At 41.3% G+C, this 27,334-nt stretch overlaps 1 protein-coding gene across 1 annotated transcript in view; it reads left to right on the forward strand.

Annotated features, from left to right (window-relative positions):
* Window positions 1-27,334, forward strand: part of SLC9A7 (solute carrier family 9 member A7) — a 193,227-nt gene that overhangs the window by 156,924 nt on the left and 8,969 nt on the right. Inside the window, exons 14-17 of the mRNA XM_004713195.2 lie at window positions 4,939-4,998; window positions 10,095-10,158; window positions 19,444-19,526; window positions 26,443-26,548. Coding sequence (XP_004713252.2) covers window positions 4,939-4,998; window positions 10,095-10,158; window positions 19,444-19,526; window positions 26,443-26,548 — 313 coding nt within the window. The remainder of the gene's footprint in view (window positions 1-4,938; window positions 4,999-10,094; window positions 10,159-19,443; window positions 19,527-26,442; window positions 26,549-27,334) is intronic.

Genomic DNA, 27,334 nt, shown 5'->3' on the forward strand with positions numbered 1-27,334 from the left:
TCCAGTAAGGTTTGCTTATCACTCTTGTAGGAGTGTCTGTTAGTTTGGGGTAATCTTAGCACAATGTTGTATGGCAGCAACTGAATGGTCTTCTCCCTCGATCTTGGGAAACTGATTTCAGCTGAGTAAGATCTCCTCTGTTGTAGTGGGGTTTAAGGTGTACATATAAAGCAAGTGATATATGGTTCACGGGCACTAGGTAGGCTCTCTACCTCATTACTTGGGAGATCAGATTAGATTACATAACCTGAGAGCAGAAGCCTACCTTTTTCTTGGTGTTGTGATCGACTAACGTCAGTCAGACTAATGGTTTCTAAGTCCATAGTATTCCATTGTGTGTATGTACCATAGTTTCTTTATTCATTATTTTGCTAATGGGCATTTTGACTGTTTCCAGTTTCTTGCTCTTGTGAATTGTGTTGCAGTGAACATGGGAGAGCATATGTTAGTTCATGTTCTGTCTCTTATTTTTCTGGGCCGTATGCCCAGCAAGGTTTTGTTGGGTCGTTTGGTTTTTCAATTATTAGTTGTTTGAAGTAGCACCATATTATTTTCCACAATGGCCATACCTTTTAACAAGTCCACCAGCAGTGTATAAGCGTTCCAACTCTCCATATCCTCTCCAGCATTTGTTGTTCTCTGTTGCTGTTGTTGTTTTTAAATTGGGCTATCATTGTGGGTGTAAAGTGATAACTCATTGTTGTTTTCCATTGCACCTACTGGCTAGCTAGTGAGCCAGAGCATTTCCTCATGTGTTTGTTAGTCATTCAAGTATTGTCCCCGGTGAAGTGTCTATTCATGTCCTTTGCTTGCCTTTTAAGTGGATTTTTTTCCCCTTTTCAGGTGTTGTAGAGTTCTATAAATTTCAGTAATTACTGGTAATCCCTTGTCCGCTGCGTCATTGTTAAAGATGTTTTCCCAGTCTTTGGGCTCTCATTGTACTCTTTTGATGAAGTCTTTTGACGTGCGTAAGTTTTATATTTTTAATAGATCTCGGTCATCTATTTTGTCTTTCACTGTGTATACTCCTTTTATTATATGTGATAGTCTCTGTATGCCTGCAATAGGGCCCTTAAGTTTGTCTCAATTTTTTACAGTTCTATTGGCACATCATTGTTGGTCTCAATTTTCTCATTGATGATTATAATGGCTCTGGGGTTTACATTTGGTAAATCTGCTCTCTGATCCATCTTGGGTTTATTTGTGTGCATAAAGAGAGGTTTGGGCCCTATTTATTCTTCTGCAGTTAGAGACCCAATTTTTCTGCAGCATTTGTTGAAGAGGCTATCCCTTTCCCATTTAATGTTTTTTGATTCTTTGTCAAAAACCTGTTGCCTGTAGGTGGATATTTTTACTTATGGATTTCTATCCTGTTCCATTGGTCTATGTATCATATCTATCATTGTACACCACTAGGCGGATTTGGCTACTGTGACTATGTAGTAGATTTTGAGATTGGGTAGTGCAAGGTTTCCTATTTTGTTCCTTTTTTTGGAGAAGTTATTTGCTTATTCTGGGCCCCTTCCCTATCCATATGAAGTTGGTAATTAGGTTTTCCTTTTTTTTTTTTTCAGAATGAAGTTGGAAATTAAATCAGAATTGTATTTTTTTTGTAGATTGGTTTAGGCAGTATTGGCATTTTCACAATATTGTCTATGAACACAGGATATTCTTCCATTTGTGTAGGTCTCTGGATTTCTTGTAATATTGTTCTATAACTTTTCTTTGTAAATGTCATTTGTTTCTTTCATTAGGTTTATTCCTGAGTCTTCCACTGATGACTTTTTCTGAGCTCTTTTCACTGGTATATGGGAATCCAATTGATTTCTGTTTATTAATTGTGCATCCTGCTACTTTACTAAATCCCTCAATTGTTTCCAACACTCTTTTTGTGGTTCTCTCTCTGTAACATCGTATGACCTTCAAATAGCAAGAATTTTACACCTTCTTTGCCCAATTGTGTTCCTTTCTATTGTCCAATGGTTTTGGCTAAGACTTCCAGCATGATGTTGAATAAGAGTGACTATAAGGGGCACCCTTTCTAATTCCCACTTTCTGGCAAAATGTTTTCAGTTTATCCCCATTGAGCATGAAATTGGCTGTTGAATTTTTTTATATGGCCTTTATTATGTTGAAGAATTTGGACAACCCCTTGCACAAGGGCTGCGGGGAGGAGATGAGCCAGTCAGGGTGCAGTGTAGCAACGATGAAACATACAACTTTGCTCTACTTCTTGAATGCTTCCTCCTCCCACTATCATAATCCCAATTCTACCTCACAAATCCGGCTGGACCGGAGGATGTACACTGGTAGAGATAGGAACTGGAAACACAGGAAATCCAGGACAGATGAACCCCTCAGGACCAGTGGTGAGAGTGGCGATGCCAGGAGGGTACATTGGAAAGGGGGAACAGATTACAAGGATCTACATATAACCTCCTCCCTGGGGGACGGACAGCAGAGATGTGGGTGAAGGGAGACGTCGGATGGTGTAAGATATGACAAAATAATAATAATTTATAAATTATCAAGGGTTCATGGGGGAGGGGGGAGTGGGGAGGAAGGGGAAAAATGAGCTGATACCAAGGGCTCAAGTAGAAAGCAAATGTTTTGAGAATGATGATGGCAACATATGTACAAACGTGCTTGACACAATGGCTGGATAGATGGATTGTGATAAGAATTGCATGAGCCCCTATAAAAGGATTGAAAAAAACCAATTTCCCTCCTATTCCTATTCCTATCTTACTGTTTTTATTAGAAATGGATGTTGAATATTGTCAAATGATTTTTTTCCTCCATCTATTGATGTGATCATGTGGTTCTTTTTCTGTCTTTTTTCTTTTTTTTGGTTCTTATTCTTTATCTTGTTTATGTAGTTGGTTACACTGATTGTTTTTCTAATGTCGAACCATCCTTGCATCCTTAGTATGAATCCTACTCAGTCATGATGAATTGTTTTTTTGATATGTTGTTGGATTCTATTGGTCAGAATTTTGTTGTGGTTTTTTGTTGTTGTTGTGTTTTGTTTGTTTTCGTCTGTGTTCTTGAGGGATATAGGTCTGGGATTTTCTGTCTCCATGGGATCTTTGCCTGGTTTTGATATCAGGGTTAGACCCCCTTCATAGAATGAGTTTTGGATTTTGTTGTCCTTTCCTATATTTTGGAATAGTCAGTGTGGAACTGGTGACATCTCTTCCCTGAATACTTGATAGAATTCCTCTGGGAAGCCATTTAGCCCTGGGCTTTACTTGGTTGGAAGTTTCTTGATGGCCTTCTTTCTTTCTTCTTTGGTTGAGGCTTTGTCTGTGTTTTCTACATCCAGCTGTATTAATTTGCATAGATGGTGTCTTTCTAGGTATTTGTCCATTTCTTATAGATCAGCGGTTCTCAACCTGTAGGTCACGACCCCTTTTGGGTGGTGGTGGGGAGTCGAATGACCTTTTCACAGAGGTCGCCTGATTCATAACAGTAGCAAGATGACAGTTATGAAGTAGCAACAAAAATAATGTTATGATTGGGGGGGCACCACCACATGAGGAACTGTATGAAAGGGCATTAGGAAGGTTGAGAAGCAATGCTATAGATGATCAAACTTGTTGGTGTACAGTTTTGTTGTTGTTGTTGTTGTACTATTAGGTGCCACTGAGTCAGTTCCGACCCATAGCACCCGTATGCACAGCAGAACAAACACTGCCCGGTCCTGCACCATCATTATAATTGTCCCCATGCCTGAGCCCATTGTTGCAGCCGTGGCGTCAATCCGTTTCCTCTCGTCTTTGAAGTTTTGCCATCCTTGCCGTTTTCACCCCTAGAGTACTCCCTTGGGTTTTTGTGGTTTTCAATTGCTTGATTTTCTTGATTTGGGGGGTCTCCTGTTATTGACTATGTTTCCTCAACATTATGGTACAGCTAGTAGTGTTTAAGATTTGGGGTTGAATAGCCGTTATTGGTTCTGTCTAGTGACGTGAAGAGATCTAGTCGTTGTAAAACATACAGTGTTGAAATGGGGAAAAGGGAAGAAAGATGAGTGATTGGGGAAAGTGGGGGGAAGAAGAGAGAGAATAAAATAAAAGTAAGGTGAATAGTAATAAGCAGCTTTCTGGATAGACCAACAGGTTTGTAAAAATGGTGGGAACATGTCTTTTAGGAAGAATAATCAAAATATGAACAGGACAGTGGACTGTGCCGAAGAGGAGTGGGGCTCACAGAAGTGACTTATGCCAGTGGGCGCTAGTCAAGTAGAGCCTGTCAGCAGGCGTTGCTGCTCTCACGTTTAAGAAACGTGGATTTACTTAGCTTTTATGTTGATTTTCTCACTGCCACGAAGGGCAAGTTATCCCTCTTAGGGCTACCTCGCCAGTAGTGGTTGAGCTCTTCCTGTGTTTGTAATGTGGCGATCGTAGTCCCCCGTCCCTAGAAGTTGACCTTTGGGATGAACCTGTGGGGAACATGGTTTACTTGTCTAGGAAAATGGTCATTTTCATCTGTATCATGGCAATTTTCCATAATATAGGACTTTTGGTTCTTTCTGTAATGGCATTCCATATTAACCTTTTATTTTCTCTATTTTTTAATGTAGATGGATGTATCTTGCTTTATGAAATAAAGTCCTGAGAAATTCTGTACATCAGTTTGTATGGGTTGCTTTTCTTCATCTGGTTTGATTACCTTGTATTTTGAGAGGCACATCTTCATTTCTAGCTTGCTTCAGAGCTTCATTTAACCAGCCTCCTAACATTGGGGCTTTAAATTTGTATTTAGCAGCTTCTCTGTATCTTTGGGTGTAGAGAGTCAGGGTACGTTTAAAAGAAGGTATTGATTTGAATTTAAAGTGAGATGGTGAATTCTTTAATGGACATGGTCCAGGACATGTCTCCAGAGCTTCCACCTTGCCCAGTCCCTGATACACTCCCATTCCCTTCTTGTGCTGCCCAGAGTTGGCGTTGAGGAGCACTCCGAAGAGGACCAGAATGAACATCACTGGCTGTACTTCAGGTGACACAAGGGCGTTCTCAAAAAAGAATGAGCTGGGCTTGGCTTTTGTCTTCTTTCTAACCGGGGGTATTTCTCTTTATGCTATTTGTCTCTTTACTCTTTCCTGCGTGCATCTACCTACCCTCTACCCTTTCCTTGCATATACTTTTAACAAGGGGCCAGGCGATTCTGTCAACTCGAATCATTTTGCTACCTTTTCTCTGGTTGATTGGTATTTCAGGGTTCTTGAGATCATGCGCCTTTCCCCCTCCTTTGGGACAATGTGCTGTTTACATAAAGAACCTGATTTGCTTAGTATTTTCTTCGGGTAAAACTGCCCATTTTCAGAGGTGTGCTTTCCCCACAATATTCTGCTTATGAGCTAAAAAATCAGGCTTTAATTTTTTAAAAATAACTTGAATTTTCCATTTCAGCTGTGGCTTCAGGGTATGGCCTACACCATCTTAATTAAACACGTGCCGTGCTGTTTTTATTTATTAACTTATATATTTGTGTATTTGTACCTTATCCGAAGATAATGAAAAGCAGGGTGGTTTTTTTAACCAAGAAGATAACCATTCCTCTAATGCAGTTTGTCTTTCAGTGTCCAGTCAAGTTATGATACGGTTACATCGACGAGTGGTAACAATAGGGCAATCAGAATAAAACCTTCTTTCTTTCCATATCTTTAGTCACCAAGCTTTCTTTCTGATCCCATTCCCCATCCTGGTAGGTAAAGCAAATGCTAGCTAAGCTTGAACTCTGTTTTTAGCATTGTTACAATATTCCACTGCTTGCCAACGATGGTGAAAACAGTGAGTGATACATGCGGTGGGGCCTGGATTTCAAGAAACCACCACACCCCAGATGGGTGCAATAAAGGCACTATGACACACGTGAAAATAGTTGAAGTATTTACATTTAATGGAATCATTCAAATTAAATATATAGTGATGAAAATAAAACACCTACAAAATTTGAGATTGTATAGCATTTTATGTGGCTATTAATTTGAATGTGTGCATTTTAAATGATCTTTATTCATTCCTGAATCAGTTCATCAGTTGGTCGATTTTCTCAGTGTGGGCTTTCCACATTTGTCTCATTCCCAATGAAAGAAAAGACGATTTAGCTCATTTCAGAAAACTGTGTGCTCTGATGACTTCAACCCTGATTATCAGGAGAATGGTAAATTATGATATGCTATAATGGTACGAGTTCTAGGTTTATTATAGTGTGCAGGATAAAAACAACACATAGTAAGTCAGTAGAGAAATCTATATTGTAGACAGTTTGTCTGGAATTAGAAATTTCAAAAAGTTAAGGGACACTCAAGTCCCCGCGACATAATAAAACCACTGTTGCTGCACTTTATTGCTGCCCAACATAGTACCCTACTCCATTGCTTTGTCTCTTCTTCACAGAGACCAGTTTGGATCTGGGCGGTGCATCAGTCAAGGTGGGGCTATTCATGGGGAGTCACAGGGCCTAGTGTCATCCTTGGGATAAAGGGTTCCTCAGTCCTACCAGTAAAGTAATTGTAATTGATAGGTGCTATTGAGTGCATTCTGACTCATAGCAATCCTATAGGAGAGAGGAGGGTTGCCCTGTAGAGTTTTCAAGGCTGTAATCTTCAGAAGAGGTTACCAGATCTTTCTCCCTTGGAGCATCTGGGTGGGCTCAAACCACCGACCTTTCAGTAATGAAATGTTTAACTGTTGTACTACCAGTGATCCTTTAAAGTAATTATTAAATAACCCTAAAGTAGATAGCCTTTAATTGGGAAAGTAATCACAGAAGAATCTATTTGTATCTATCAGCCACTAGTCTGTTTCCTCTTTAAAAAGTTGGCGCTAGCTGGGAAACAGATCTTTACTTCCTTTTTCAGGAAATCTCCTCGGCACTTATACCAGTAGGAGGGACATCCAATATTCTGTCCTACAGGGCCGTTCCACGTTCCCCTGTTCGATGATAGGACCCAGCAGGTCCTTTTGGGTACAGTGTTGTCAGAAGGTTGGGATACATCTTAGAAAGGTGGTTGATAGTAAGTGGCTGCCCCAAGGGGCTGAACTTCCACAGCAGAAGGATGGTATAAGCAAGGAAAGGGAACATTGGCTAAGATTTTCCTCAAAACTACAGATTTCCATGGGACAGGCACAACCAGATCTGAGAATGCCTCCATGGATTGCATTTTGGTTAACTGTTTGTCTCAACTAGCATTTTTCCTCTTGTCCTTTAGTATTAGAATATGACTCTAGGACTTACCTGGAAAAGAAAGCCACATAATTACTAGTATCATATTTCATTAACCCTATTGTAGTACATTATGCCTATGGATTATGATTTGTGGTTTTCAGGCCCTGAAATAATATGAGATCCTGAATCATCAGTATTAGATTAGATTGCAGAGATAGCAATTTAGCAGTATTTTTTACCAAGGTTTCATATTTTTTAATGGTGAAACATTTGAAATGTGCAGCAGTACATCACAACTCACTGCCATTGAGTCAGCCTCACAGCGACTCTAGAGGGCCGAGTAGAACTGCCCGGAGGGTTTCCAAGACTAACTCTGGACAGGAGTAGAAGCCCTCATCTTTATCCTGCAGAACAGCTGGTGGTTTTCAATCGCTGACATGTGGTTAGCAGCCCAGTGCAGAACCAATACATCACCTTGATGGACTAGTTGTTAACATTTTGTCATTTAAAAAAATCATGCTGTATTCTCTCTCTCTCTCTCTCTCTCTCTCTCTCTCTCTCTCTCTCTCTCTCGTCACCATGTCGAAGTACATTACAGACATCATGACTTTGTGCCCCTACTTTGTGTCTCCTAGTGATTCAGTCTCTTTTGTATCATAACCCTTTTATCACTCTAAAGGAGATTAAGGAGTTTTTGTGCATATACACTTGGATTGGATTCAAAATCCAATCAAAGTGTACTCTGGTTTGCATATCCCTTTAGTCTTGTTTATCCACAGCTATCATTTTGACTTTCTTGGTGTAGGTGTCTCTTATAACTTTTTTTTCAGCATAAGCAGGGCACACACTTAAACCTTTTTCCTCTGCCCACACACTTCCTTGTTCTTCTAGGCCGATAAAGTCATTTTATCATGTTCAAAATGCACAATGCAGAACGGAGAGATTATTGGTGGCAGAGCAGAGCTGCCATACTATTGGCCGTACGCTACTTAATGACCACTCCTCTGTCCACGTAACTGTGTTGCCCTGTCTCACAATAGCCTCTCTGTGGTGAGAGTGAGGGCTTCCGTGTCCTTGGTGTTCTGAGAGGCCTTTGGAGAGATGCTTGAGTCACGTGCCCCTGGTGGCCGGGAGCTAAATATGGAGTAAATTAGTCTGGGATGGAGAGGCTTTGTGTTCCTCTAGACTCCACAGAACAAGGCCCAATACTGGGATTCCTAGCTGTTGATCTTACAAATACTGATAAAACATATTGAGAAATTTTCCAACTACTGTACATGAAGAGATTAAAAACAGGTGGGGGTTAAAGAACAATAGCTAGAAATTCTAATGTAGAACCTCTGCTCTACCACTTTTATATATTAAACATTTGGGGATACTTTGGGGCACGACTTTCATGGGCAGCCCCTTGATCCCTGAATTGGATGGTTTTCATGTCACCAGTTCTCTGAGGTTTTTTTGCTTGAGAGTCTCCAGGCAGTGTGCCGTTGTGAGGATGAGAGAGTAGAGGTTGGCTTTGAGAGGGCAGTAGGCACATCTGCAGTGTCTTCTGCCCTTTTCTGTTCAGCCTGTTTTCTCAACCAGAGCCTGGACATCACCAGTGGGGAAGAGGAAGAGGAGAAAAAAGTTAGGTATTTATAAAGGCCTTTGTGCTACTGTCTGCTTACAGGAATCAGTACCCGTCTTCAAGCTCAAATTAGACCTAACCTTCTAAAAGCTGTATTTTCTGTCCACCTCTTGTGCTACTGTCCATTTTTGCTACACTGGAGATAATGAGGTAATAGATAGGACTTGCTTAGCATCTTTGTTTTCTCCTCAATCATCCCCCATCATCTATGTTGCAATTCTCTGCCTCAGAATGAGCATGGCAAAGGGATACAACATTAACAAATATGTCTAGCAGTAGCTGGAATGTTACTAGGTCAAGACAATTACCCTGGCGATTTTATGAAATTTGTTATAAATTATGTTGCCACTTGGCTCTATCTATTTGGTCTCCAGTAGTTGATCTGAATTGTGTGAAATCTTAAGTCCTTTTTTGCTGCAGAACTGGGAGCACCAGGACTAAAAGCAGCGCAAGACTCTAGTTAATGATATGGATGTTGAAGTATTGAAGGATTATGGACTGATGCCTGTAACTTTGAGATGCATCCAAAAAAATAAGATGGTTAATAGAGAAATTGGTGAATATGTATATAATAAAGGAATGCAGTAAAATGATGATAGACTCTAGGTTGAGGACATACAAAGGTTCCCTACAATTTTTAAATTTCCCCCTGCACATATGAGAATGTTGATACTCAAATACCAGGGAAATAAAAGTAGGGAGAAAATGAAGAAACAGAGAAGAAAAGGCCCAGTACTGTGAGACTCTCATGCAGATAACTGGGGCCATCTAGGATGGGAAGGCAGATGGACCACTGTCTGTGTATATTGTTTTCCAAAGACAGCTGTCTGTCTGTGTATACTGTTTTTCAGTAGCAGTTCAGGTGGTGTAGTGGTGAATACATTGGACTGCTAACCTCAAGGTCAGCAGTGTGAATACACCAGCTGCTCTTTGAGAGAAAGATGAGGCTTTCTGCTCCCATAAAAATTTACAGTTTCAGAAACCCATAAAGGCACTTGGACCCATAGGGTTGTTATGAGTCAGAATCCACTCAATGGCAGTGAGTTTTTGTTTTGATTTTTTTGTTTGCTTAGGGTCTAAACATTCAGGATAGTACTTATCCTCCCTCTGGGATTTGGTGTGATATGAGGCCTCTCTTATGACTGTTGCATGACGACCTTTCTCTCCTTTCAGCTAACCACTCCTGCTTTGGGGAGCTGATCAGCATTTGGGCTACATTTAGGTAACACGGATACCCTGGTCCAAGTTAATGCTTTCTGGTTTTCTCTTTTTGTTTCTCCCTGGTGATTTATAGAGTTGGCGTTGACCCAGATCAAGACCCACCACCCAACAATGACAGCTTTCAAGTCTTACAAGGGGTAAGTCACAAGAGACATTTGTTCCCATCATTAAAAGTAGCTGAATTGTAACTTTGCACCTATTTCATTGCCTGGATTCCTTCCTTGTAAGCTGGACAAGTAGGTCCTTGTTATCCCCATTTCAAGTGACTCAACGCTAACATTTGAAAGTTTAACTGAATCTTCTAAGTCAAAGAATTAGAAAGTTATTGAGACAAGATTTGACCTGAGTGTCTGTTTTGTTAAACAATAATATTACAGGGATGGGCCGAACACCAAGAGTATTTAAACAAAATATCCCACTCGCTACCTTTCCAGAATAAATATATTGGGGATTTACTCCCTGTTACTGGTTCTGAGTCTTATCAGTGGTAGCTGGGCAGAGGAAGAGGAAAGTGCTATGATGTGACTGTCCAGTCCTTCGAGTCTAGGGAAAGTAAGATTGTAGGCACTCTTGCTCTTCCAGGGCCTGGAGTGCTCTAGAACTCTCAGAGTTCCCCACCAGCCCTGCAGGGGCAGAAAGCAGATCCCACTCTCTTAGGTGCTAAAGGTCATAGCATTACTAACAAGGCTTGGGTAGGGTGGTGGCATAAGTGTGGGTCTGGAGTAGAGGGCCGGGAAGCCTGGCTGTAGAAACAATGAGCAGAACAGCCTTGAAACAGCCTCTGGAAGGGGCTTTCGGTGGCCCCTGCGAGTGTGAGAGTAGGGAACAAAGGGCTACAGAGGGATTCAGGATGGAACCCCTGTAGGGAAGAGCAGGCTAGAGTAAATCTCCAATACATTGATTCTGGAAAGACAGGGAGTTGAAGACTTTGCTTAAACACTCTTTGTGTTCATCCCAGCCCTGTAAGATGTTGAGCAAAATATACACCGAGGTCCATCCTTGGCTCTCTCACTTTCTAATCTATCACCACCCTTGATTTGTCATCTATTTCATTTACTATTGCTGCGTAACATACTGCCTCAAGACAACATTTTATTATACTCATGGATTCTCTGGGCCAGGTATTTGGGAAGAACATAGTGGGGACAGTTTGCCTCCGTTTCAGGATATAGTAAGGACCACTTTTCCTTTCTTGCAGGAAGTCTAGGGCCTGAGCTGGGAAAACTCAAAGGCTGGGGGTTACTAGATGGTAGGGGGCTGGAATCATCAGAAGGCTTATTGACTCCTATGACTAGGGTCTGGCCTGAGAGCACTCAAAGACTAAGAGTACTGGCTAGAAGGCCTACCCACGACTTCTCCATGGGGCCCGAGCTTCCTCATAGCACAGTGGCCTCAGGGTCACTAGATGTCTTCCGTGATAACTCACAGTTCCAAAAGCGAGTGTCCCAGCCTGTACGGTGATCCAGCCTTGGAAGTCTTACAGTCTCACTTCCATGGCACTCTGTTACTTATGGTCCAGATGCAAGGGAAGTAGATCTAGGCTATCAACTCTGTGTAGAAAGAGTAACAAAGAATTTATGTTTTGTTGTGGGGCTGTCGGATGAGTGTGTATCCAGGCTTTGCTCCTTCACCAGGCTAGCAAGTCCTGGGCAGAAGAGTTGTGTTAAGCAGGTTTGACTAGAGAAATAAATCCAGTGACACTCATATGTGTAAGAAAGACCTTTTATCAAGAAGTGATTGAATATCAGGAAAACAGCCCAGTCCAACCCAAGTCCATAAGTTCGACACTGGTCCATAAGTCCCTCTTCAGACTCACACAGCCACATCCAATGAGATAGAATGCATATAGAAGATCGCAGGCTGGTAGGTGCAAAGTTGTGATCCAATGGCGGTGGACGCATTTCCAGGGTTCTGGCCGCCATCAAGGTCAGCCATCAGGGAGGTGAAGGCAGAGAGAGAGGAGGAGGTTTCCCCAGGGCCCTTCTTATGAGAAGGCGACCCCCACAAGGAGGCACCATTAGGCTGCGACCTGATTAACTGGTTAAAAACCACCCCTACACGATTATCTATCTTCAGGTTCACATGAAATTATGCAACCACCACAAAAGTTAAGAAAAGACGAGTGAGATAGGAATAAAAATGTGATATTGAAATGTTTCTCCTTGGGCCTTGGGCGTCTAGAGCAATTTGGTCCAGTATCGAATACCTAGTGTTGAGCACGTGGGAGGAGCTCGGTAGGCCAGTGGAAGAGTGCAAAATGGGACAGGATAGTTGGTGTCTTTACTGACCACGGGTGCCTTTCTGTGAAACGGTGCGAGGGTCTTTCCTTTTGCCCCGTCAGCTGCTTGTTGCACTTACTCTTGCACTTAACCTTAAACCCAATCTACATATTTCATATCCAGAGAGTCTTCTAACTGACTCCATCCACCAAATCTGATTTAGCAAAATGTGCTGCTGGGTGGGGCCTTTCTCTTCCGTGTGGGTTACAGTCTGAGAAGGTGTCTGTGTTAGTTTCATAGGGCTCCTGTAGCACAGTACCACAAACGGGGTGAATTTGATTCTTTCATAGTTCTGGAGGATAGAAGTCTAAACTCAAGGTGTCAGCAAGCCAGGCCATGGGTTCTCTGAAGAGTCTCCGGCGATCATTTGTTCCCTGCTTTTCTCTTCACTTCTCGTGTGGCTGCAGACTCTCGGTGTCCCTGAGCTTGTAGATGCATCTCTCTGGCTTCTGTCTGTCGTCCTGCGTGTACATCGCTTCTCTTCTTATAAGGACACCAGTTATATTGAAAGAGCTCCCAGCCTGATGACCCCATGGTACCTTCATTGTGTCTGCAAAGACCCTCTTTGTAAATAGGAAGGGGCTTCAGAAAGTGTGTGGGGAAATTCCATTCTGTTTCCAGCCCGTTTTCCAAGAGATTTTGGAAGCGCTCTCCAAGGTTGGGAGCATGCGGTTTTCAAGTCAAGTTCTGGAAAATTTGCTCTCTGATGCTCCCTTTGGTTAAGGACTTTGGACAACAGGGGCTTGGGGCCTATATACTTGGGACGAAATTTAGAGCAGCAGAGATCTGGAAACTCATCCTGAGAAACCCTGAGTGAAAATCATGACGGAGGGCTTTTATTTTGTGCAAGGCAAATGATAGTTCGGTTAGAATATGGTCACCCTATTCTAAAGCCTCCCCGAAAGAACCGTGGCCAGGCAAGGTCCATTGGGTCAGGAAAATGAAGTCCAGCGAGAGAGCCAGAGTTTGGAGAAAAACCATCTTGACAATTTCAGACATGCAAAAGCATCCACTTTTTAAGATGTCCATTCCTCCCGACTTTGCTCTTCCGCTATCTGTAAAAGGCAATAAAAGGAAGTGTTTTGTTAGTTGCACGTGTCTGAGCTTATTATATCTAAGGGGGCTTCACAAACTCATGGGAAAATAGATTTCTTAAAATTGTTCAGAACAAACTTGCTGGCACTTTTCCATGGAAATGCTTGCACACACAGTGGAGCACAAGTGTTAAGAGTTCTGGGATTTTGTCCATGCAGTGACAGAGCAGCGGAGGGTTCATGCAGGCCCTTTGGGGCGGCGAGCACTGTACTCACTTGGCATTGTGAACAGGGCTGGCAGTGCCTTCTGCCACACTCCCCAGGGTGTCTCCTTTGCCAGCCCCAGCTCGGAGCAGCATGGAAGCTAAAGTAGCTCAATGGTTTTCTCTTCACCTCTTTCCTGCCAAGTCTCAGACATGCTCATGCAGAGGGGCCCTGAAAGTCAGTTCAGTTGGCATTTTGAAAGTTTCTCAAGATTGCTCAGATGGCCGCCCCTCCTCCAAAGAAAAAGGTAATCTTCAAGCTTGGTTTTCTGTGCTGCAAGGGCCCTATTTCTCGAAATCCTCCTAGCCTGAGCCTTCTCGTTCCAGTGAGGCCCTAACAGCTGACCTGAGAGTCACAAGAAACAGTGAAACAGAGAAATAAATGGGTTTCTAATTTTTGGGTGAAACCCTGGATTCTTGTAGTTCCCCTTGAATTGGGTCCACATCACATGCTCAGTGTTGTCAGGAAACTGAAACCAGAGGTGGGGAAAATCCAGATGTTTATTCCCAGACTAGAAAGGAAAGGGCAAGTCTCTTTACTCCCGTTTTCTGAATGACCTTCTTAAAAACTAATATCCCTCAAATATCAAAACTGATCTTTGAAGGGAAAACATTACTTACAATAAGCAAAAATCTCCTTACTGGATCTAGAAGCCCAAGGTTATAAACTGAGTCGTGGCTACCAGGCTACAGAATATTAGCTCATTTGGGAGAAGAAATGGAGCCGTTGGCTAGAAGTTTTGGCTGTATATGAGGGAAGCATAAGAACACAGTGGGCAGACTTCAGCTTCATGTCCCTGGCAAGCTTGACTCAATAAAACAAAACAAAACAAAAACCCAGTTGCTTTGTTTCCCTGGAGGTCTTGGTGACTTTGCAACTAAAACACAAACAAGCCCAGCTGGAAGCAGGCCTCCCACTCCACTGAAAGGGGGACTGTTCATGCCAGATACAGCTGAGATTTATGTTGGCCGGATATGCAGACAAATCATTCTCTTCCTTCCTGAACTTACTGAAGTGCCCTCATTGATGAAGCCACCTTTGGAGCAGCTAAAAAAGCACAGATTGGAATTTGTCGCTGCTTTATCATATCAGCAGGCAAGTCTCATGATTTCAACTTGGGACAAGGTCACAAACAGGATATCAATGGATGTAGAGGAAAGGAAACTACCGTGTGTGTGTGTGTGTGTGTGTGTGTGTGTGTGTGTGTGTGTGTGTGTTTTGTAAACTGTAGAAAACCCATTGATAATTCTGTTGACTTATGACTTTCAGGGCTAGTTAGATTTGCATGTGTTTCTGGGGCCTCTTGGTTTCTTAAATCTTCAGCTTCAAACTTTTTGAAAATTAACATTTTTTTTATTGAGGTGCCTTTTCTCAAACTACTACCTCTCCCCCCTTTTTTGGTAGTTGTTCTTCTGATTGTCTCTGTGGGCCCCTGATTTCACACACTGCTATTCTTTATCTGGAATTTCAGAATGAGTATTTATTCACTCATTTGACCTTTTGAGTACCGATTATATTTCAGATATTATTTCAGGCCCTGGTAATACATCTACAAACAAAAACAGTGGAATCCCCATCCTTCCGGACTTGGTGAAGGGGAAAAGAGCGGTAAGGGTGGGAAATCTCTGTCTGCATACCCACCAAGGAGTATAGATTTTTTTTTTTCTTGCCACTTGAAGCATCATAAGATGCCACAGTGGGAGTGGTTACATGTTGGGCTGCTAACTGCAAGGTCAGCACCTTAAAACCACCAGTCCCTTCGTGGGAGAAAGATGAGGCTTTCTAGTCACATAAAGGGTTACAGTCTCCGAAGCCCACAGGGGCATTTCTGTCCTCTCCTATAGGGGCACTGTGAGTCAGACTCAACTCAATGGCAGTGAGTTTGGATTTGGTTTAGGCCAAGTATGGAGTGCCTAGGTGGGGTGTGGGAAACAGAAAGATTTCTCCCAAGTCGTCTCCCCCAAATATGTTAGACTTAGGACACTGCTTACAGCTAATGTTAAAAGTTACTTCCCTTGAGGCAATCAGCTGCCAGACTGCTGTCTCTTCCTACCACAGGAGGGCCTGCTCCCTGCTGCTGGGGACAATAGGCTACTTCTCCCAAGAGGCTTCAGACCATTAGCTTGGTTCCTGTAGGTGGGGTTTATACCCTACTGATAATGGTCTCTATCAGTTGAGCTAGGGAACAGGTCAAACTGGCTCAGTTAAGCTGGCATCCTGAATCTAGGATCCGCCCATTTTGTCATATGTATACCCCCAGTCCCTCCTCTTCCTATTGCGTGTATGTCCCTAGATTGTCCCCCTCTCATTGCTGTATAACCTATAGTGCAACCACTTCCTGTGACGTATGTCTTTACCTGTAATTAGTGGGCTTGCACAACCCCAAAGATATATAGGCCTGCGTTAGCAACAGACCGCTCTTTCTCTGCTCCCTTGACGTCATGTCAGCTCCCCTTCTCCTCTCCTGAACTCACTCCCCTGTTCCCTTTCCCCTTGTCCTCCTCCCTTCCCCCTCTCTCCTGTGGACCACCAAGCAGGGCTGAGGTGAGCACTGCTACCACGGAATGTGTCTGACTCCATTATTTCAATCTCTCATGCTCTCGATGACTTTAATATAATATTTATATACCTCAACCGTACAATTGTGCCTGTCGAACCCATGATTAGTGGGGGGGGGCTGGCACACCTTCCAACCACAGTGGGACAAACTGTTAACAAACTTGGTGGCTAAGTGAAAATGTTAGGTTCAAGTCCAGGCACAGAAGAAAGGCCTAAATATTCTACTTTAAAAGTATCTGCCAATGAAGAACTAGTAGAGTACCGTTTTACTCTGATACCTACAGGACTGCCATAGTTGGAATTGACTCAATGACAGCAGGTTCCCTTTAGTCTGTTGAGAAACCTCGTGTGGTGTGCTCTGTTGCCCTTGAAGCCTTTTCAGAGAAGCTGGTGTTGTGCACAGCCTTCAAGATACTGAAGGGAGCAGCCAGTGAGTTGTGGTCGGTGGGAGAAGATGAGAGGAAGAAAGGGTGTTCCAGGCGTTAGCCATAGTCCGAGCAAAGTACCTGGCGGTCTGAAACTTGGTGGAAAGGCAGGTTCTGAGGGTGGGCATGGTGAGAGAGCAAGTATCCACTTTTCCTGTGAGCAACACATAAAGGGAAATCCTATTTTCCAAGTGCAGCCTGAGAAAAGAGGCAGTAGTCCCTATGGTACGATCAGCCTACACCCATGCTGGCTGCTTCTCTGCCCTGCACTGTTTGGACCCCACAGGATGGGGTCTGCCAGCTTGTCTGTGTTTGGACCCGAAATCCTGTTCCATAGACCCCTCCAGATTTCCCTAAAGCCACCCCCTGCATCTAACTTCGTGAACCTAGTCATACTTCTACCACCATTTCTTGGAATAAGTGGTTTCATGCCCCTGTTACAAAAATGGCACATTTTATTTGTCTGAAATTCCCCCATGTGATCTTTAGTGGTTGTTTCCGTTTCTTAGTAACTAATTTTGTGGACTACAGGCCTGTCTCTTGATAACATGAGGAAACCTTTTGTTATTTTGCCTTCAAGTGTTTAAGTCTTTCCTTTGTTTTAATTACTTTAGTTGTCCCCTTGGGGGCTTATATAAGTCCCTTGTAAATTCCTTGAAGCGAGAGAGCAAGAATGTAAGTATTCCAGGTGTTATTAATTCTTTGGAGCTTTGCCTGACTTGGTAACCTGGTAGTCTGTTGTTATAGGAAAGGAGCAGGTGAGACTGACTTTGGGAGACTTGTTTTGTAGTTGATGATCCAAAGCAGCGGTTCTCAACCTGTGGGTCGCGACCCCTTTGGGCAGCAAATGACCCTTTCACAGGGGTCGCCTGATTCATCACAATAGCAAAATTACAGTTATGAAGTAGCAACGAAAGTAATTTTATGGTTGGGGGGGGGTCACCTCAACATGAGTTCACCTTAAAGGCTTGTGGCATTAGGAAGGTTGCGAACCACTGATCTGTAGTATCATTCTGGATGGTATTTATCATTTTGTTGGGTTTTTTGGCCATTAGATTCTGTAGACACTTAGAACAGAAAGCTTAGAGCCCATGCCTATATAAAAAGCCATTTACTGTTTGGGTATTTTTTGGTAAAGATAGTTGCCCGGACAAAGGTCATCTACTAATGCTCTACCCAGTCTGGTGGCATTTTAAAATCTTTCCAAAGAAATGATTGTTTTCTGCAACTGGAAACATTTCTATATCTTCCTTCTTCCATGTGAGTTTTTAAAATGTTAAGTTTTTCTTGGGTCTCTCTGTGTTTATACTTCCCCAGAAGGACCCAGTTTAACTCAGCCATTTTCATGTTCATGACCAAACATTCCTCAAATACCATGGGGAATCAGTTTTAAAAATAATTTTTGCTGTTGGAAACTAAGGGAATTTAAATAAATTGCTTGCTAATGTCTCTCCCTCTACTTCTTTCTGAGTCTATCCTCCTGAAGCTTTTTGATTACTCTTTTCTCCCATCCAACTGCTCTGTATCATCAGTAGTACAGTGTGGGAATTAGCCCCCCTATAATTTAGCACAATGACTACATGTCATTGTAGTTCAACTTTTATTGGTTATTGTCATTGTTCCTTATACAGAGGTGCCTCTCCCTGAAATATTAAAGATAGTGATGATAGGAATGTTTGTGCCTCATAAGCAATCTGGACTTTCAGAACTTGTCATCCAGCAAACTCCGTGAAACCACAAACCCAAATGCTTGGCGCTGAGTCGATTTCGACTCATAGTGACCTTATAGGACAGAGGAGAGCTGCCCCACAGGATTTCCGAGGCTGCCACCTCTGTGGAAGTGGACTGCCTCATCTTTCTCCCACAGAGCTGCTGGTAGTTTTCAGTCAACATCCTTTTAGTTCTCAGCAGAACCACTGTGCCACCAGGCCTCCTTAAAACTCCACCGCCATCAATCAAGTCGCTGCTGCCTCGCAGCAACTCTAAAGGACAGTGTAGAATGGTTCCTTTGAGTTTCCTAGATATAAATCGCTATATGAGCAGAAAGCCTCATCTTGCCCCCTGGGAGCATCTGGTGAATTCAAACTACTGACCTTGCAGTTAACGTATCATCCACCATACCACCCCTCAAATTTCTACAGCCATTCCAATTTTTGTATTGATTTCGTCATTTCTACTACTTGCACAAACACATTTCCTAAACCTTGAATGAATGCTTGTTTTGCAGGTTGTTTTTGAAATTAAACGATGGGGATTTTGTTTTTATTAGAAAGGTATGAAAACAATAGTAAGGAGCTTGCTACCTGAGAGTAGATAAAATGGCTCTGGCTCTGTTTTCTGCCCACTGACTCGACCTTATTAAAGTTGATAGGGAAACAAACGAGTGTGCCGTGTAACACAAAGTAGGTGCCTGTGTAAGGACCTTGGAGAACTTTTGTCTGGCTTGTCAGGCAACTCAACAAGGCATGGCTTCTCTATGGCAACCTCTGGAGGGTCTAGAAAGTCAGTTTCATGGAAGCTTGCTTTAATTTCTCTATAAATAAATGTGGGCAGATTAAGTTCTACACTATTTTTGGATAATCTGATGAAAGTTACTTTGAGAAAAATGACAATAGAATATAAAAGGAAAGTTTGCATTTTGTGCTGCATTGAATCAGTTTTACCCACTAATATGACCAAACCTTCTAACTTTAAGGGTTAATGTGCCTGCATTTTGAGTTTGTTCAATTTCTACTAAATTATCCCTCAATTTATCTTGGAAACTTTGTTGGTATATAAAAGTTACGGTTCAAAAGAACATTGCCCTTTTCTTCCAGGGACCTTTTCTGCAACTAAACATTTGCCCTCTTGTTTGTTCCTAGGATGGTCCAGATTCTGCCAGAGGAAACCGGACAAAGCAGGAGAGTGCGTGGATATTCAGGCTGTGGTACAGTTTTGACCACAAGTATCCTTTTAATTAAAATATGCAAGAAACATTGATGATTAAATTCTTCAGTTGAAATAGAATGATGTCTGATGAGTGAGGAAGATGTGTGCTTGGTACAACTGTACCAACTGGGGCATGCACGTATAACATACTCAACTACAATAATCCTATTGGGCATCACTCTGGCCAAGAGGAGTATTTTCTGATCAATAGAGGAGTAAACCCACAGCCTGGTTGACTCGTGTGGATCTTCAGAGCTTTGTGTATAGAAGAAATGTGACTTGGGAGGCGAATTAGTGAGCATTATACAATGAACCATTCTGTGATCAGAAAAAGAAGTAGGGCTTGGGCAAGTATTCCATATGAAGAGAATAATTTCTGCTGGTGGAGTCAACAGGATAAAAGAAAAATCGAAAGCACTCTCTCATGTATATAGTTGCAAAAATTCTCAACAATATCACTACCAAGAGGATCCCACAGCATGTCAAATAATGACTAAATGATATTTATACCAGGCACACATGGATGGTTCAATCTAAAAAAATAAATCAGCCTAATCCACTACCTAGTCAAAACAAGGGAGAAGAACCACATGATCCTATCAATTGATGCAGAAAAGGCACTTGATAAAATCCAACCCACTTTCCTAGTAAAAGCCTGAGGAAAACCCGAAGAGACGGGAAGCTTCTCAACATGTTTAAGGGTATATGCAGGGATAAGTCTAAAAGTATTACTAAAAAGCCATAGAAACCTTTATTAAACCAAAATATCAAAATGTGAATCTACTATTTATCAACACAGCCTACATCTAGAAATATACACTTGTAAAGGTGGTGTTTCCATCTCTCTAACCCTTCCCTGAAGAATTCTGTGAACTTCAGTTGATACCATGTCAAAATGGCAATTTTTCCATTCTAGAGGGGTGGCATAGTGGTTACATGTTGGACTGCTAACTGCAAAGTCAGCAGTTCAAAGCCACCAGCTGCTCTATGGGAGAAAGACAAGACTTTCAACTCCAGTGAAGTCTCGAATTCACAGGATCAGTTCTACCCTGTCCTGTAGGGTCGCTATGAGTCAGCATTGACTTCATAGCAACGAGTAGAAGGATTCATTCAAATCATGGTCTTCTGGATTTGGGGGAAAAGAAGAAGTCTGGAGGGACAAGATCAGGGTTGTAGGTTGGATGGCATAAGGTTTCCCAATGAGATTCTCGTGGGATTGCCCCTGCTACTCTAAAAAGTAAGTAAGCGAATTGTCATGATGTAAAAAAAATTCCCTAGTGCAATTTTGATGCCCTTTTTCTCACCAATGCAGTTTTCCATTTTCTTTTAAAACTTCTAAATAATAAGCCTCCATGATTGTCCTATGTCCTTTGAGAAAATCTAAGATTACCTCTTTGGAGTACCTCAAAACAGTCACCATAACTTTCTGAGTTGACTTATCTCCCTTGAACCTTTTTTAAGTTTTATGGACATAATTCACATACTATACAATACAATGGTTTAAATATATTGAAAAGAGTCTTGCAATCACCAGCACAATCAATTTTAGAACATTTTCTTCATTCTTGTACCCATTGTTATTAGCACCCCACTAATCTACAACCTCCCCTGCCATAATCTTAAGGAAGCATGAATCTAGATATTGTCTCTCTGGATTTACCTATCCTGCATTTCATGTAAAGAAAATCAGACAAAAACTCCAACAACAACAAAATAAAACACAGTAAGACCTCAATCCAAGGAAAAGCAGAAGATAATAGAAACTAGAACAAATTAAAAATAAATCAAAAGGGAAACCAACTGACAATGTGTTAAATTTAACCTAATTATATCTGCAGTAATCCACTTTCTAGTGCACCTATGCCTGAGGAGTAGACTATTCACATCCTTGGTCTATGGTCTGAGGGAATTCAATGGAGGCCCAATCTGTTTGGAGACTCAGCAAGTAGATTTTGAGCTTTCACTGTCGATAGTGTGAAAACTGAGCACTCATATTTTAAGCTCTAATACAAACCCCTCTCTTATTGTTGATTTTATTATTAATAATCCTTTGATCACACTAGTTTGTATGTTTCTTTCATGAGGGCTTAGATGGCTGCATGTTTTAAGGAAAGCCTTTAGATGCTTAGATACTATTGTTTCTGACAGCTGGGAACCATCTGACTTCATCCCTACACTTTGCTATAGCACCCATATCTTCGGTGATCACTTCATGAAGTCTGCCTCAAATTTAACTGGCCCAGAAGCTCCACCCAGATAGCCACTCTTTTGTTTGAGCACCCACCCACCCCCCAACCCTTCTAAAGGCACTCTAATGGAATTAAGAGGTGTATTACTGAGAGACCTTGTCTGCAGCTAACACATTTAAACATGTTTTGTTTAGAATAAACCTGTACATGTATGAATAGGAACCCTAGTAGCAACATTTTATTACTTACCCTTATACCCAGAACCAAATGCCAACTTTATTCTCAATGGAGAGAGACAATATTTCTCTTGAGAACAGGAACCAGACAGAGATGTTCTTTATTACCATTCTTATTCAGTCTTGTACTGGAAGTCCTACCAAGAGCAATAAGGCTAGCAAGGGAAATAAAGGGATCCAACTTGATAGACTATAAATAACACTATCCCTATTTACATGTGATGTGTTCCTGTACATAGAAAATTCTAGTTTCTGCAAGAAAGCTACTAGAACTAGTAGAAGAATTTAGGAAAGTGGCAAAGTATACAAAAGTCAGCCAGATTCCTTTACACAAATAAAGAGAACTCTGAGAAGGAAATCAGGGAAACAATATCATTCACAATAGCCACCCAAAAGATGTAATACTTAGGAATAAACCTCACCAGGGGTGTAAAAGACTTATACAAAGAAAACTATAAAACACTACTGAAAGAAACCAAGAGACAACCTACATATCATACTCATGGATAAGAAGACTTAACATTGTAAACAAGTCAATACTACCCAAAGTGATCTACAGATATAATGCAATCCCAAATCCAGATTCCATCATCATTCTCTAAGAGAGATGGAAAAACTAATCACCACTTTTATATGGAAATGAAAGAGGCCCTGGATAGGCACTGCTTATTTAGGCACTGCTAAACCTGGATAGGCACTGCTAAACAAGAACAAAGTAGGAGGCTTCTCGCTTCCTGATCTCAAAATCTGATATACAGCTATAGTAGTAAAAAGAGCCTGGTCCTAGTACTAGGACCACACAAACCAACACCACACATGGAGGCCAATGAAACAATTGAGACCCCAGAAGTAAATCCATTCACTTATGGACAGTTGATCTTTAACAAAGGATCACAGCTCATTAAACAGGGAAGAATTAGTCTCTTTAACATTTCTCATACCATATGCAAAAACTCAAGAAGGATCAAAGATCTAAATATAAAACCTAGAACTATAAAGATCATCAATGGAAAAATCAGGACAAACTTAGGGGCATGGTATAAATACACTGGCAAATGTAAGGAAAAAGACACAAATGGCAGAAGAGAAACTGGTTGAATGGCACTTTCTAAAACGTACACACTCATGTGCATTAAAATATTTCACCTGAAGAGTAATAAGAGAATCTCCAGGCTGGGGAACAATTTTTGGCAATGATGTATTGCCAAAGGCACTAAACTCCAATATTTATAGAAAACTTGAATCCCTCAATAACAAAAAGACAAATAATCCAATTAAAAAGAGGGCAGAGGATATGAATAGATTTTTTTAAACAACGAGGCCAGGATACTTCTACATCTGAATTTATATTTTATGCAGATATATTCATGAATATGGTAAAGCATACAGGGGCAAAATTATTTAAACTTTTTAATCCACAACTAAAATACTTTGTGGGGCTGAATCACTAGGCTTGAGGGACTCGAACCATAGTCTCAGGGGAATACTAGGTCAACCAACATAAGTTAGTCCACAAAGACAATATTCTTTACCTTCCTTTGATGAGTAGCAATTGGAGTCTGAAAAGCCTGTGAGCACAAAAGGACAAATATTGCATGAGATCCTTGTTATAAAGGAAAACCCAAGACAAAGGTTTTCATACCCAAATTATCTTTGATGATGGCAGGAGGATTGGTAAATCGTTTAAGTTATTAAATACAAAGTTGATTATCTGAAATGTAAACCTTCACTTAATTCATAATAAAAAAGTTAAAAAAATAAACTTACGAGTGCCCATCCAGAGCCACGAAGAATGAAGAAAAGCAAAAACTTTAATAATTAGTCCAAAGACTAATTATTAAAAGACCACAGCCCCCACCAGCCTGAGACCAGAAGAACTACTAGATGGTACCTAGCTACCACTACTGACTGCTCTGATTGAGATCCCAATAGAAGGTACTAGATACAATGGGAGAAAAAATTCAGAACAACATTTGAACTCATTAAAAAATTCGATTTACTCATTCTTGTGGCAGAGATTGTTGGAACCCATGAGATGAAACCCTTAAACACTTTCAAACCTGGAGGTCAACCCACTCTCAGAGATCACCTTTCAGCCGAAAAATAGACAAGCCTGTAGGGGAACAAAACCACCCATAGCGAACCTGTTCCTCACCACAGGTAACCAACCTACAGGACCAAAATGGCAGTTTTTGCCCAAATGCCAAGCTGAGAAGGCAAAACGGAGCAGGAAAGATGAGCAAATGGAAACAAGGAACCCAGAGAGTATGTGGGAAGAGTGGTGTTACTGTCAAGGGATTGTAACTAAGGTCACAAAACAAATGTCTCTTAAGTTATTGGATGGGAAATGAAGTTTCCCTGTAAAATTTCACTCAGACCACAGTTGAATGTTCAAAAATAAGTAACAAAACCAAATGCAACTAAGGGGGCGGTATTGAGGAAACTGATTTATAATCTAGAAGTGAACAAAGTTAAAAAAAATAAATAAAGGAAGATTCATTCTTCAGAAAGATACCTAGAGATTCGCCTTTGACCAAAGTTTAAATGAAATTGTATTTTTAATTTTTTTAAGTATTACTCTATCCACTCTGCTTGGCCCTACAATGAAGGCTTATATATTGGTCAACATTATTGCAGATGTTACTTATTGGTTTCTAACATGTAGGCTTAATTGAAAAAGCAGAGAGGATGGCTTCCATAATAATTGGAAAAGAATAGATTTGTTTGGGAAAAAAAAGAGGCAGTAGTGAGGGCTAATGAGTAAAATTTTCCATCCCTCAGGAAAGAACTGAAAGTCTCTGACAAAAGTTGATAAATTAAGCAATAGGAGAAAATATATTAAGTTGTTATGGTAATTACCAGGGCAACTGGGGTGTGAGAGAGAGACTTGATGTTTTATGCCCTTCCATCAACTTGCATATATATATTAAAATACTGATAGAGATAGGTAGACAGATATTAATACACACAACATACACATATACGGTACCCACTCATCTATTTATTTCTTTAAGAGAAGCTTTTAGAGAGCTTCTATATGGAGAAGTTGCTCAGCTGCTTGAGGCAAGAACTGAAAAGTAGCCTTTTGGGTTCCCCCTGGGACTCTAGCATCAATCGTTCTACAAATCCAAGCTTAGGCCATCTTCTGAGCTAAAGACACAAGCTGGCTGGGAGGGCCTGTAGGCGCTGTTGCCAAATGCGCCCAGGCTGGAGGTGTGGTTGAAGGACAGGAGCCAGAGGGCAGCTGATTCCATTTGTAAAGCTCTCTGGTTTTGTTGAGCAATTCCCAACTCAGAATTTAGCCCAGTGTCTCCTTCTCACCACCTTCTGCAAATAAAGCTTTCCTCTTGTTCTTAGAATGAAGACGGGAAGTGGTGGTATTTGAAACAATTACCTTCTTGGGTACTCTAATGGCTATCTCAGCTTCCTCTGAAGTCATGTGACCGCTCTTATCATTAAATATCTCCACCTTTGCCATATTACTTAGGCTAGGGTACTCAGGAATTGTCCCAGCTCTGTCACAGTGTAGCTGTGCAATTGGCAGCACACATATTCACAGGCTCACCCTGAGCTTTCCACAATTCAGTTGATCTTCATATTAGAACAGCTTTTTTTTTTTCAACCAAGGATGCTTTTTGTCCCCACTCCACTTCCCCCAGCTGCAGCAGCATTTAGCACGCTGGAAGACAACTTTGACTACTGCCACTATGGGGAGAGACCAGGTACACTGCTAAACATCAGACCACAGCTCCCAGGGCAGCCCCAGCAACAAAGACTTATGCAGCCCATATGTCGAAAGGCAACACAAATGAACAAACCCATCATGGTACAGTCAATGCTGACTCATGGCCACTCAGGAGGACAGAACGGAACTGCCCCATATGGTTTCCGAGGCTACAAATCTTTATGGAAATAGGTGGTCACATTTTTCTTATTCGGAACCACCGGTGGGTTAGGCTGTGGCAATCTGTTTCTGAGTACTTCATTACCGGAACACGGAGAGGTCTGTGATCCAGTTCCACTGTGTACACTCTGGGTAGTATGCTTTCATGGGAATACTTGACTGAGAACAAGGGCCAGAGAGGACACAGGAGCTGGAACATCTTCACCTCTGGGCACACTATCTTCTGTGAATTGGTTGTGGGTCAAAATCAGGAATACTGATTTGAAAGAAAAACTTTGATTCAATATAACCATAGAAGGAAAAGGAATGTTCTAATTAATCAACTATTCTTTTTCAATTGAAAATTAGAAATCATCAACTTGCGATTTTACAGTTCACATTTAAAACTGATGGGACATTTTTAAATCTTGGGTTCAAACTGTTTCAGATTGCCCTTAGAAATATTTGTCTGTATTGTCCTGCTAAAATAGGGGAAAGAAGTTTTCTGTTTTTGTTTTTTCTTATGGAGAGAGTATGTTGGATAATTTACTCTGATTTTTAAAAACACAATTTGTTGGGTATGTGTTTCCTTCCCAGGTCTTTTTCCTTAATTCCTTTTAAAAGTTATTTGAAGCCCATCCTCACACACAGTGGCCCCCCATTAACTACCACTCTCCCAGCCTGGTGTGGCTTGCTGGCTCGATGTCTGACGAGTCCCCAGGTGTATAACGTAAGTACAGTATACCAAGTTGCATCTCTAATTGCTATACCAGATAATTCCTTATTTAAGAAGGTTGCACTCATACCTCTAAATCCGCACATTTTTCTTCTCTAATAAAATGATTAGAAATAGCAAATCTACTATGTTTATATATTTTGCACAGTAATAGAGAAACCTTTTAAACCAGATTTCCAGTGCTCTCCAACATCAGATGAACAATTGATTTGGAATCAGAACAAGTAGTTTTAACCTAATCTCCGACAGGCCATATTTAAATGCACTGAGACTCAATTTTTTTAAATCCGTAAAATAGGCCTAGTAGTGAACATTAAGGTATGTAAGATTACACTGTGAAATACAGAAGCAATTCATAAGTGTGAGGATGATTTTTATAAATTATTTATGTTAATGTGGTTAGCTCTTGATTTAAATGTTCAGTCTCTAGAAATAGACTTGGCACAGTATAAAAGGAATAACCACATTCGTGGAAGTTTTTAGCACTAGGACTGACTAGTGTTCCAGGTTAAAGGGCAGGGAGCAAGAAGAGCAAAGAGCAAATACGGAAGGACCATCTCTCTTCTACTATCTTATGCATCTTGTGATTAATATGGTCTCACAATTAATAATTGACAGTACTTGGACCCTCATGCCAATCTTTTGGTAATTAGAAACTAACGTGAAGTTTAGTGATAAGAAAGCAGAGTGCAAAGCCCAGATTCGAGAGAGAAGGGCTGCACAGAAGTGAGCCAGTTCTTATTTTGGGTGGAAGAGTTCATAACGGTTCTGCGTTCGAAA

This window comes from Echinops telfairi, unplaced genomic scaffold, assembly GCF_000313985.2.
Source record: "Echinops telfairi isolate 266 unplaced genomic scaffold, ASM31398v2 ScPeMD7_19;HRSCAF=73, whole genome shotgun sequence".
In the NCBI taxonomy this organism is placed as follows: domain Eukaryota; kingdom Metazoa; phylum Chordata; class Mammalia; order Afrosoricida; family Tenrecidae; genus Echinops; species Echinops telfairi.